At 37.3% G+C, this 13,872-nt stretch overlaps 1 protein-coding gene across 1 annotated transcript in view; it reads left to right on the top strand.

Moving 5' to 3' along the window:
• Positions 1-587: 587 nt before the first annotated feature.
• WDR49 (WD repeat domain 49) overlaps positions 588-13,872 on the top strand; it is a 183,617-nt gene continuing 170,332 nt past the window's right edge. The window contains 1 exon segment of the mRNA XM_074307675.1: positions 588-809. Within this exon segment, the coding sequence (XP_074163776.1) occupies positions 660-809 (150 nt within the window). The 5' untranslated portion in view covers positions 588-659.

Raw genomic sequence — 13,872 nt, 5'->3', positions numbered from 1 at the left:
TTCTTTCCTTCCTTCCTTCCTTCCTTCCTTCCTTCCTTCCTTCCTTCCTTCCTTCCTTCCTTCCTTCCTTCCTTCCTTCCTTCCTTCTCTCTCTCTTTCTCTCTCTCTCTCTCTCTTTCTTTCTTTCTTTCTTTTTCTTTTTCTTTCTCTCTTTCTTTCTTTCTTTCTTTCTTTCTTTCTTTCTTTCTTTCTTTCTTTCTTCCTTCCTTCCTTCCTTCCTTCCTTCCTTCCTTCCTTCCTTCCTTCCTTCCTTCCTTCCTTCCTTCCTTCCTTCCTTCTCTCTCTCTTTCTCTCTCTCTCTTTCTTTCTTTCTTTTCTTTCTTTCTTTCTCTTTCTTTCTTTCTTTTCTCTTTCTTTCTTTCTTTCTCTTTCTTTCTTTCTTTCTTTCTTTCTTTCTTTCTTTCTTTCTTTCTTTCTTTCTTTCTTTCTTTCCTTCTTTCTTTCCTTCTTTCTCTCTCTCTCCAGTTTCTACCACAGTACTTAGTACATCATAAATGAGTAATTTGTTCAGTGAATTAAATTATATTTTCCTGAATCTATTGGCATTTATTTTTGAGAATTTTCTTGCCTAATTTTAGGTCTTTCAAATATACCTGTTGGAAGAAAATAAGAATTATGTATGAAGAAAGTGAAGAATTCTAGGGAAAAGTAGCATCATCATGTATTATCAAAATGTTTCACTTCGGGAAAATGCTGCATCTGGATCTCAGACATTTTCCAAAACAAAAAGTGATGAGAAATGTGAAGAGGAACCCCTTGAAAACCGACTCACTGTTGATGACTTTATGAAAATACAAAACTTTTTTGAGGTAAGTGTTGATGTTGGTAATTACCAAGAAAGTTTGAGTGGATTATGGAGAATCAGTAGAAAACAGAAGCAATCTCTCTAAAAGGGTCAGGACGTTGTGCAGAACAGGTCTTTAATAAATGATGAATGATGGATTGAAGCCTGGGAAGTGTTCTTTGAGTCTGAGTTAAACATCCCCTTTTTGTCTTTGTCCCTTGGATGCTATTTCTTCCCAGGAGAATAATGTTTGGTTTGAGATAGTTGATTTCCAATGAAGTCAGTGTCTAAGAGGTTGAAGCCAATTTGCAAGAGGATTTTATCCTTGGCAAAGTGTATTTTTGGTAACTGCCACCTCACTAAAAGCAAGTTAGCAATGTGAGGGTTTATGTTGACTGTCAATAATGATGCCTTTTTTTTACAACTAGAATTAGTGAAAGAACTTTCCTTAAATCACATCCATGATAGCAAATCATCTGGCCACATCATTTTTTGACTACTTAATTACCATCCCTCAAATGATGATTTTGTGATATTGGGCAAAATCAATGACCAATTTAAGACTTCGAGTCTCCCAGATCTAGCATGGGAGTTTAAAGCTACTAATGTTACTGGTTATTTTTGCTAAGTCTCCATCGCAAGACAGTCTTAAGTTCCAAAAGTTCCATTTTACATAGCTCACTGAATTAATTTGGAATTTGGCAATCACGCTAAATGAACAAGATACTTTTTAATGGCTTTTAGGCCAATCCAGTAGTATGGAGAAGTGCTCTTCAGAGTCTTAAAGTGGAGCTGGATATGAACCTCCATTTCTTCCAGTTCATTATGCTTTCCAAAGTGTAAACCAGGGGATCCTGGAGGCCCTTTGAGGATACCCCAGAGCATTTGTTTTAATTTGAAGCAGACTTTGGAAAGCAACCTTAGCACGACCTGAGAAGCCGAGGCTTATAGGTATATTGCTATGTAATTGGTACCCAATTAAATATGTTATTAGCTACTTTAGACAGGTTGTTCTGTCTCACAAATGTTCAATTACATTATCTGTTAGCAAATGTTTCAGAATCTCCCTTTGCTTCTTTCCCTTAGCTGTCAACCATGGTGTCAACCATCCTATTATCAGATACTCCATCATATTTATGTCCCACCTTCCAAACTCTCTCTAGCACTTTCTCAACTAAGTCTTTTCATATTTGCTAAGTCAACCAACCCTATTTGATGCAAAGTTATCAATGAAGCTCATGCCCAGTGCACAAAATGAGCCTGGCATGTTTTGATAGACATAGCAAATATTTTGACAGCTTGAGAACATTGAGAGAAAAGAAAGCAGCAAATGATGACAGCTTCTCCCCATGAATGAACAGCTGTCTGGCAGTTTGGTTCAGATGCTAAGCATACAAAGCATTGGAAACCAGGTTCTCTTTCTTGGGTTAACATTCTAAAATGGGAGAAAGCATGTGAACACTACTTATTTGTTGTCTTTGCATTCATGTTCTTCCACAGTCGGGTTCTAATTTTTCTTTCTAACTTTCAATCAATCAACCATTTTTATTACATGTTTTCTTTCTGAAATTAGGATAACAAATAAAAATGGAAAACTATAAAGGGACTTAGAATTTATTGAATCCAACCTCCTCACTTTATAGATGAAGAAATTGAGGCACGGAAATGTTCAGGGCCTTATCTGGCTTCATATGGCTCTATCTTGTCCAGACACAGTTAATTATCTAAGGCAGCATTTGAACCCAAGATTTCTTTCCTTCAAATCCACTGCCATCTTCTCTCCACTCTTCTGACCGTGTCTTTTATTGATGCTTGTTTTCTAGTTTTCCAGCTTTTCCCCCAACCCTCCTCTCCTATAGCAAAGAATTAACGACACCAAACAAATTGATCTATCAATCATATCTGACAGTTGTTGGTAGCATTTCATGTCCATGGTCCACTTTCCTGTTGTGAGCAGGGAAATTTATTTCATGATCAGTAATTTGTAATAAAGATTGATAGCACTAATCTGAATTCTGCTATATTTTTATATTGTTTTCTTTTATAAGACTGTGGTCATATATGCTTTTTCTCCTAGCTGGGTCGACTTTGCTCTCCATCACTTTATGCATATCTTTCCAAATTTCTCTGAATCCTTCATATTATGGCACAAAAATATTCTATTATATTCATCTTTATTTATTTAGCCTTTCCCTGGTCAGTGGACATCCTCTTTGTTTCCCATTCGCTGCTATAAAAAATAGCATAATGGTAATTTTGGCATCTGTGGGATCTCACTTTTCTAACCTTATTTTCAAAGTGTTGAATCAGAGACCATGAGTGACAGGGAAGGAAAATAATGCTTGACCCATAAATAACATCTCTGCAGAGAAGAGTTTAATGACAGTGTTTTGGAAAACAAATGGTGATTTACAGGTGTGTTTTAAACAAAAAGAAATCCATCCATTCTGAACTGATTCCATAGACAAAGAGCCGAATGATCTGGAGGCTATTCTGAAGCCAGTCGTATAAATGAGGCCCCTGAGCCAACGATGTTGCTGAGCCCAGTATGGATATGGAGAGCAAGATGCTGTTCAGATGGAGCCTGGCCATCTGTCATCAGCTTTAGACCCCCAGACCACAGGTGCAGTTTGTCGTAAAAGGAAAAATGGTACTCAGAGGCCGTTCTTTAATACGGAGAGCTAAAAACAAGAATCGTTAGTCCAGACACTACAAAATTTCTCTTTGAACAGCCAGATGTTAGTGGCTGATTCTGACCCCGTGGGGTCCTGACTTTTTCTTGCCGCCTCAGTTTAGTAATGGAAAGAGAGATGCCCGGAATTAGATGAAGTTCCATTTTCTGAAGCACAAGTGCCAATATTAGTCATTGACTGAATGGAAACGGTGCCATTAAACCATGTAGCAAATGGTGAATGTATATTTACAGATGAAATATATTTCATTATGGAGTATTAGTTAAGACAGCATTTGGTGGTTAGGGGAGCAGTGATTAGGAAATAGTGCGAAGCAAAAGATAGAGCTCTGGATAAACTTGGGGGAAGAAGAATTAAGTTTGAATCTCATCTTAGACACTTACTATGTGGTCTTAAAAGAGGCATTTATTTCTGTCTACTTCAGTTTCTTCTTCTGTGAAATGGGGTTGGCGCTGTTTTTGATTCAGCGATCTCCAAGGTCCCTCCCAACTCTGTATTTATGATTTTATGTTACTGACAAAGAGTAATGGAGCCTAGTGTGAACAACAAAAATTGTGTCTGTACACATATACAAACATAAATTATACACTGATATATATGTATATATAAATTATATATCATTTTAAATATATAATGTATATGCATATAAATTATATATAAATATGTATATATATGTGTATATAATATATTATGTATAAAATATATATATATAAATTTAATAAAATGTATATTTTATAAATTATATACAAAATATACCCATATGTATATAGATATACATTATACACATATGTGGTATATGTATGTATATACACATATTTATAAACATATCTATGCATATCCACACATATATATTTGATGCTGTTATTTACTGTAGCGTGAGAATACTATCTGCCATGTGTTTTTTTTTTTTTTAGCAAAGATACTAGAATGGTTTGCCATTTCCTTATGCAATAGATTGAGACAAACAAGATCATATAGCTGGTAAGTGTCTGAAGCTGGATTTGAACTTATATCTTCCCCAATGCTCTATCCTTCTAGCCATTCTGCTACCGCATATATATATATATATATATAAAATTATGAATCTATGTATATATGTGTGTGTGTATATATAGAAATATAGATGTAAATCTATATATGAAAATTATGAATCTACGTAGATTCATAATTTTCATATATAGATTTACATCTATATTTCTATATACACATACATATATAAAGGTTTGATTTTATATACTTTGTCTTATGACTATGAATGCAGGGAAAATGTCAAGCCCTCTGTGTGTGTGTGTGTATGTGTGTGTAAGCAATTGAGATTAAGTGACTTGCCCAGGGTCACACAGCTAGGAAGTATTAAGTGTCTGAGGCCGGATTTGAACTCAGGTGCTCCTGACTTCAGGGCTGGTGTTCTATCCACTGTGCTATCTAGCTGCCTCCCTTCCATCATTCTCAAAGAACAATTGATCTTCTTTCCTCTAGTTCTGATTCTCTGTCCATCAAAAACATTTGGATGTGTGATGACACCTTATTTCTAAACTCATAGTCCACTAAAAAAAAACCCATTTCTGCCATGATTTCACTGTTTGTCATGAGCTCTAGTCAGATGGTTAGCAAAATGGAGTCAACAGACTTAGCCATATGAGGTGCTTTCTTCTGGAAACTAATCAATAAAAGCAATAGCTCCTCTAGATATGGGTCATTTCCAGAGTCTTCATTGTTCTAGCAAATTGAAAGTCCATGTTGTTTATTCTCCACAGCCTCCCCTCCTATGAGCAGGCAAAGGGATGAAGATAATCCAACTAAGATCATAACTGAGCTCATACAGCAAAACCGTTCGTTTGTTGAAATCAAAGACTTGTAGACATGAAAGCTTTCATGGCAGGGGGCATGAATTTGGAATCTGATGCCAATTGTTACTCATGACAATTGATCTTTTTCCGTCCTGTCACTGGGTGGGTTTTTTGATGGTTTTATGATACCACTTGATTTTTAATTGAGCAAGGATGTAGGCGATAGCTGATGATTCTTCCCACTTCTATTTCCATCTTGCTTCCTCTCTCTCAGCCTGCTTCTGACCTTGAACCTTTTGAGTCAAGCTCCCAAGAGACTGTCATTTCCCCTCTCAATCTGTGAGTTCTTGACCTTGTCCCCTATATTAAATCACTTCTGTGAGTTCTCTTTTCCAGCTGAGAACTCAAGCCTAGGCCCTTTCAGCAATGGGGAGAAAAAATGAAAGGTGTTACATCAGGTATAATTAGTTGAAACATCTTCCAACTCTGAGATTGTCTATCATCCCATGATTCTGGATTTCCAGTGAACCAACTGGAGTGATTGAATCCTTAGAGATGAACCAAATTAAGTTATCTGAGGTTTTTCCCCCCTGTCTTTTCAAATAATTGAATCAAAAAAAGACATATGTAAGCATGAGCATGGAAAGCAGAGCAGGGTGAGAAAACTTTCATTATTCATAGAATTTCTAAATGGTGACTTGTCTGACTCTATCCTTTAGTACTCAGATTGCTTAGGGAAATTAGATAGTCTCTTGAAATTCAGATCATTTGGCTTTCCAACATATTTTACATTTTATTAAGAATCCCAAAGTGTGGCTCCTGCGGGAGTAAGGAATCTCTGTGCATTATGTATTTCATAGCAGAAGTGAGAGAAAGAGATTGTGGCTGGAAAGAAATGGACCTTTGAGAAAGCTGCCTTTGAGAGATGCTGCAAGATGATGCATCCTGAATCTTGTTAGCTCCCAGTAACACTCATGCTCTCTGTCAGCTTTCCTTTCTTTGTGGCCTCTTTATACGTGACAATGACAATATTCTTAAGGGACTGATAAGCTTAAAACATTTTCCCTGGCTAATTTTTATGTTGAAAGCAGAAATAAAGAGATGGCTAACAAGACAGTTATCTTGTACTGAACTCAGGAAAGAGTAGATGTGATCACAGCTTCTTGTCAGTTGACCAACTCAAGATTTGACAGATGAAGTTGTTAAACTTTGTTCTGTGAAAAGTTCCTTAAAACCATGCCAACATCACAGTGTCTACAGATGATATTTAATTTTCTTTCTATAGGAATGGTCGAATACAACCCCTTTTTGAATATCACTCTTTAGGTCACAGAATTTGTTCAACTATCATGGGATTATATTTTCCTTTGGTTTAAACAATCCCATTTGATTCGGGGCATACACATTTATTGAGTATTTATTCTGTCAAAGGAAATGTTCTGGACACAGGTGATACAAAAGCAGAAATGAAACAATCCCTGCCTTCAAGGAGTTTTCATTTACTGGAGGCACCATTAGAATGTAAATAGAACTCAAGGAGAATGCAACTTCAGTATCAAAATTGATGACATCAATGAAAATGGAATTTATGGAACCATATATGAAATAGGAGATTGTCCTGCAAAAATTCAAAAGGGTAGAAATGATCTAGATGATGCTGAGAATAAGTAGAAAGAATTTAAGAGGCTAAATTTCAGGTCAAATGTATTTCATAAACTCTCAGAGTTGGAATCCTGGTATCAGAACTTCAAGGAAGCTTAGAGATTAACTATTCATTTTACAGATAGCCCTGAATCTGATCATAGAACACAGAACCTTAACATCTATAAGAGAGTTTATTCAGAGGCCATCTGCACCAATTCTTTCACTTTATAGATAAATAAAATGAGAGTTACAGAGATTAAATAAACTTGACAAAGGTCAGGAGTCAGATTTTTAATTTGGATCCCTGGGTAACTAAGTGGCACAGTGGATAAAGCACCAGATCTGGAATCAAGAAGATGTGAATTTGAGTCTAGCCTCAAACATTTACTAGTTGTGTGATCTTTGGCAAGTCCCTTGACCCACTTTGTCTTAGTTTTCACATCTGTCAAATGAGCTGGAGAGGGAAATGGTAAACCACTCTAATGTCATTCTCAAGAAAACCCCAAATGAGGTCATAAAAGGTCAGAAGCTACTGAAGGATTAAATAACTTTTAACTCAATATAATGTTTTTCTGCACATCATACACAATCATAATGTTCTGGGTGTTCCTGGACAAGTTTTTTTATTTGTTTTTGTTTTGTTTTTTGATTTCCTTATTCCTAAAATGAAGGAGTAACACCTGATTTATTGCACTCATGGGGTCAAGGTGATGAATGATTCTGAAAGAAGGAAGGTAGGAGAATCAAAACCATAAGGTAGGTAGTAATAGCAGCCTGGTATCTAGAAGGGCTTTCTTAGCTGTTCCTGGCTTTCAATAAAAAATCAGTGCTTTAGGAGGTAGGAGTTTCCACGTTGGTTTCCAGATTGATCAGTTCAAATGAACCAAGAATGGCTTCTTTTTTATGTTTTATGCCTGTAGAAATCTCTTTTCTTCTTTCAAGGTCTTTCATCTTCCTTCACAAAATCTTCCTTTATTCCCTCAAGCTACAAAGGGACTCTTCCTCTTGTGATCTCCAACTGAATTTTATTCAAATATCTCCTATTTAGTTATATTCAACAATTTGCTTTTCAAGCAATTTGTTTTCAAAGTAATTTTATTGTGCTTTTAATTTTATTTTTCAATAGTATTTTCTTTTTCCAAATAAGTGTAAAGATAGTTTTTAATATTCATTTTTGCAAAACTATGCGTTCTAAATTTTCCTTCCTCCTTTCCCTCCCTCCTCAAGAGAGCAAGCAATCTAATATAGATTAAACATATAAGATCCTTTTTTCCTCATGTTTGTCAAGTTGTGCAAGAAAAATCAGACTAAAAGGGGAAAAATCATGAGAAAGAAAAAACAACCAAACAGAAGGGTTTGCTTTGATCCACAATCTGTCTCCATAATTCTGTCTTTGGATGTGATTGGCATTTTCCATCCAAGTCTATTGAAATTGTCTTTAATCACGTCATTGTTGAGAAGAATCAAGTCTATCATAATCTTATATTGTTGCTGTTTACAATGTTCTCTTGGTTCTGCTCACTTCACTCAGCATCAGTCCATATTCTTTAACCATTTATCAATTAAGGATTACCTTGTATTATAAATATGATCCTCTATATATTTTAGAAATGAGGCCTTTGCCAGTGCCTGTGGTGTATTGCATGTTTCTTTTGTTAAACATTTCCCAATTATGTTTTAATCTGGTTTCAGTTTTGCTGGTCTACAGTTTGATACCCCAGTGACCTGCCCACATAAGCTCATATAGCCAAAGATGAGTTGTACTAGAATCACAGGCATTATATATTTGTTAAACTCAGTTAAACTATGATACAGAATGATCGAAGATGAGCAGGGTGGGGGAAGAGTGTTTCGTGCACAAACACTCTACTATTGTTAACTTTTCATCCTTATAGCAATCCTGGGAGGTAGGTGTGATTACTATCAAAATTTTAAGCAAACTGAGGTAGGAGAAATTTACATAGCTAGTAAATGGTGAAACCAGATTTGAATTCAGGTCATCCTGACTCCAGGAGGTCCAGGACTCTGTCCACTTTTACCATTTAGTTGCTTCTCTCAGGGTTGAGCAGTCCAGAATGCCAATGTATGGACATTTCTGAGGGTAGGATTGAGTTTGGGCCCCTATACACTGAGTTGATGCTCTCGCTTTTTCTCTTTTCCTTTTGAATGCCAGTCTATCCCTTCCCTTCTTTCTCCTTGGCAGTTCTATGTAGAATTTCACACCTTGGGAGGTTACTTTAGCTAAAGGATGATCAGTTGGATCCTGAAGAAGGAGGGTTTTTCTTTGTCAGAAGTATAAAGATGCTCCGCCAATGGCCTTGACTCTTTATCGAAATCTTTGTTACCTATCTGCTGAGTTGACTCTGTAAGGAGTACATAGAAGCACAGACTTGGAGTTGTAAGGAACCCAAGAGTCCATTCTCCTTTATTACAAATGGAAAAACTGAGGCACAGATACGTTAAAGGACTTACCCAGAGTCACCCTGTCTGAGAAGGATGGGATGTGAACACAAGTCTCCCTGGGTCCAATAGCAGTGCCATTTCTATTACACCAAGAGTAGTATTTTAACTTTCACTTTAAAGTGTGTTCTTTTCATTCTTAAGCACTGTAGTGATTTTAATTGCATTTTATAGTCCATAAATATTCATTACATTTGAAAATTTAAACCTGTTGGACTGAGCCTAATTTAGGTTTGGCTCATGAGGTTGGGACAATCCCATCTCTTTGATCACATTTCAATATTTTTAACATAAAGGATGAAATGATCTCTGAGTCCTGGGACTGATAATGTTTCAGACACTGAGTTAATATCTCTTCCACCAAAAATCAATCTATTGGCAAATTCAATATCAAAGAAGAAATCTAAAGCACAGTTCTTAAAACTATCATCAGATCATATGCTTAGAACTGAAGGGAATCTCTGAGATCACCTAGTTTAATTGCCTCATTTTACAACTGAGTCTCAGAAAAATGAAATGATCTTTCTAAATTCACATAGGAAGCAAGTGATCTTGCTATAATTCAAAACCAACTCACCAACTCCAAAGGCAATATGTATTCTGGGGCGCAGCCTAACTTATAAGAGAGCAAAGCAACAACTTAATAAGAAATCATGTTGGGTATTGTCAGGGTAGAAAAGGGTTCCAGCTTAAAATCAGAGGGCCTGCATTTGGATCTCAGACCTGCCACCAGTGCTTTTGTGCCTTCTGAGTCTTCCATTCAGGGACACTGACACCCTCCCCCCCCAGGCCATTCCAGGAAAAGACATTTCATCTCTTAGCTCTGGGCATTTTCCCTGGCTGTCTCTCAAGCCAGGAATATTCTCCCATCTCAGTCCTGACTACTGCTTTTCCTGACTTCTTTTAAGTCCCAACTGAAGTCCTGCCTTCTACAGGAAGCCTTCCCCAGCCCTTCTTGATTCTAGTGCCTTCTCTCTGTTACTTATCTCCAATCTATTCAGTCTGTAGCTTGTTTGTACATAATTGTTTGCATGTTGTTGCCCCATTAGATTAAGCTCCTTGAAGGCAAGAACTGGCTTTTGACTGGTGCTTAGCATAGTGCCTAGTATATAGTAGAAATTAATTGATTGATTTTATCTGTCAGGGTCTCAGGGATTTTTCTGAGCACTAAAGTTCAAACTAGATGATTTTTTGCTTGAAAATTCTGACACAAGGGTCCTTTAAATATTGGCTTTCTGCAAAATAGGATGAATCCTCTTAGTACCAAGACAGGAGGGACGGTCTCTAGAGAATAACAATTCATGCCCCTCTTCACTCATTCCCCAGTTTCTCTCAAGGAAAATAAAGAATCCAAATTTTCCACATAGAAACTATGAGTCCAAATAGAAGGAAGGAAAGACAGTGTTCCATACTTTCCTTTCCGTCCAGTCAGTTGTTCTTAAGTCCTCTATCCAGAGTATCTCACCGAGTTGTCTTACTGGGCCACATGTACCCTCGGCTCTCTGGCTTGACATATTCTCTGAAGTCAGGGACCCTAGGATTCAACCAGCATGACATTTTTAGGAAGAAGAATGAGGAGGAGGAAAATGTACCTAATTATAGAATCAGATACTGAGATTTTGGAAGTCACTGAGTCTGAGGTCTCAACTTTACATGGGAGAAAAATGAGGCAAGAGAGAAATTACTTGCTGAGGACATACAGGTGGTACTTGTGAACTAATAAGTTAATGGGATCTAAACGCTAACTTCCCCCATTGCTTTATAGATTGATACCAGGTGCCATGCTAGCCAGTGTGACTCAATCAGGGATTAATGGATGCGAAATTTATTTAATAATATAAAAACTTATGTTGCCAGAACATACTGATTTCTGAGTATATAGCCCACTACTAGAAACCCTTATCCTTATATCCTCTCTTCTACAAAACTGGCTTATACTTTCATTTATTCCTTCTAGGACTTTCAAGGGATTAGTTTGCTAATCTTTGATAAATTAAGGTGTTAATTTTAATTCTGATAAATTAATGTTTTAATCCAGTCAGGCATTTAAAACATAAACAAAAGGGATTCTAAATTAGATTAGGGCTTTAGAGCTGGGAGATGCTCAGCACTCTAATTACCTCATTTTCCAAATGGGAAACTGAGGTGCCTTTTCCAAGTTCAACAACAAAGGTTAGTAACTGGTAGAGGAATTTTGTCCTGTGACTCCAAATTCAGTGCTTTTCCTACTATGCCAAATGACTATATTTCTAACATTGAAAATCTCTGATACTGCAAGGGAAATAATTAGGTTTGTGGTTTCCTCTGATGCTCTAATATAACCACCTCTGTCTACATGGAACATTGGCTACTGGCCCCCCAAAATATTGTTGTGGGCATTACAATTTGGAAGGTACTTCTCAGGATCAAAGAGGCTTATAAGGACAGCTCTTCATTTGAAAAAGGTGGGTTTTTCAGCTAATAACAGCAGGCACTAAATAAATGTTGAACTCAAATGAATTGAAGGTAAGTAGCTCCAGCAGCCCATGACCCCTGGTTCTAGAGCTCCTGTGCCTAATCAAAGAAAACACAGTCAGTGACGAGGATGAAAAAATAAAAATAAATAAAAGGGAAAGAAGAGCTGGGCCATTACTTGTTTGCTTCCTTTTCAAAGGCTTTGTCGGGGATGTTTGTCCTGAGGAAAACAGGTAAAGTTTATTCTCTAACTCCATTATACAGTCCAGCTCACCTTTGGGCAACCTTTGTCAGTGATTCACTTTTGAGCAAAGGTAGCAGATGGATGAGTGAGAATCTCCTCCCAACTTCCTGGGGAGAACCAAAATGGTGACAGGAAATCACTGCTGGTCTATAGGGTCCTCCATCCCCCTCCCCTCTCCTCTCTATCCCCTACCCATCCTCAGACACACAGCTCTCTTGGTTGAGATAATACTGTCAAATACCACTGAGTACAATCTAACTGGAAAAGTCAGCCGGTGCGTTCCTTTCTTATCTGAGCTTACACTTCTTGGATGAGTCTAGCATTAGAATGTAATCACTGGGATCCAGTGCTAAAATGGTTATAGAATAGAATGAATAAATTAGTCTGTCTTCCTTCTTTCTTTTTGTCTCTTTTTGTGGTCCTCTCTGTCTCTGTGTGTCTCTTTCTGACACCCTCTGTCTCACTGTCTCTGTTTCTCTTTGTTTCTATCTGTCTCTCTTTCCCTCTGTGTGTAGATTTTCTCTCTGTCTTGGTCCTCTCGGCGTCTCTATGTCTCTCTCTCTCTCTCTCTGTCTCTCTGTCTGTCTCTCTGTCTCTCTGTCTCTCTGTCTCTCTCTCTCTCTGTGTCTCTCTCTCTCTCTCTCTCTCTCTCTCTCTCTCTCTCTCTCTCTCTCTCTCTCTCTCTCTCTCTCTCTCTCTCACACACACACACACTCTCACACAATTTGTCTCTGACTCTGTCTCCCTCATACTCTGTCTCACAATGTCTCTGTCTCTCCTCAGACTCTCTTTCTCTCTGCATCTGTCTGTCTTTTCTCTCTATCTCTGCCTCTCCCCCACAATTATGCTTGCTTGATATTTAATAAGAGAGCATATAACTTTCCTGACAGGAACACTGATGGGGTTGGAGGCTAGAAATCTTAGGGAGAAGTCTGAATTAATTACAGTGACCACGTTCCCATCCAGTAACTTGCAGCTCAGAGAAAGCTTAAAAATTTATAAAGATATTGTCTCCAGGTTCAGAGAACTTGCTAAATTCTGCCATGAGTAATAATATTACATTTGGACTCCCATTCTCATACCAATAATTTTGTCACCAGCCTTTTAGAACATTTGACAGGATTTAAATACTTCATAGTTGATAACCAATATTTGTTAATATATTTTGATTTTACACACATGATAATAGAAAAATATAGATAAAGAATTAAGTTAGAGATGATGGGGAGGTAGATATGAAGATATACAAATAGACTGAGAGAGAATGAGAGAGACACACAGACAGACAGACAGACAGAGAATAAGAGAGAGACAGAGAGAGGGTGTTAGCTAAACCTTTTGGAAAGAATACTGGGAACTATTTAAAACACTCAGCTGACCGTATTTCAGAAAATGCACCATAATCATCTCCTGCCCTTATTATTATATAACATGACATGACAGAGGGTGACAATGAAGGGCCAATGTTGAATTTGTTGTGAAAAGATGACATCCTAATGTACTCTTGGTGAAGCTGTGGAAAGCAGTTTGGAATTGTTCTAAGAAAGTGATTAAAGTGCCCACATCTTTTGATTCAGAGAATCCACTGCTAAGAATATAACCAAGAAGGTTTTTGTATGTTTGCTTATTTTGGTTTTTAAAAATGTTTTCATGTACACTCAAAAATATTTATGGGCAGCAAGGTGGGGCCATCGTGCATGTTCTATGTACTTGGGCCTAGAGTCAGGAAAATTCATCTTCCTGAGTTCAAATCTAGTCTCAGACACTTATTAGCTATGTGATCCTGGGAAAATCACTTAACAA

Source organism: Sminthopsis crassicaudata, chromosome 3, assembly GCF_048593235.1.
Source record: "Sminthopsis crassicaudata isolate SCR6 chromosome 3, ASM4859323v1, whole genome shotgun sequence".
NCBI classification, from domain to species: domain Eukaryota; kingdom Metazoa; phylum Chordata; class Mammalia; order Dasyuromorphia; family Dasyuridae; genus Sminthopsis; species Sminthopsis crassicaudata.
This window is presented reverse-complemented; position numbering and strand designations above follow the sequence as displayed.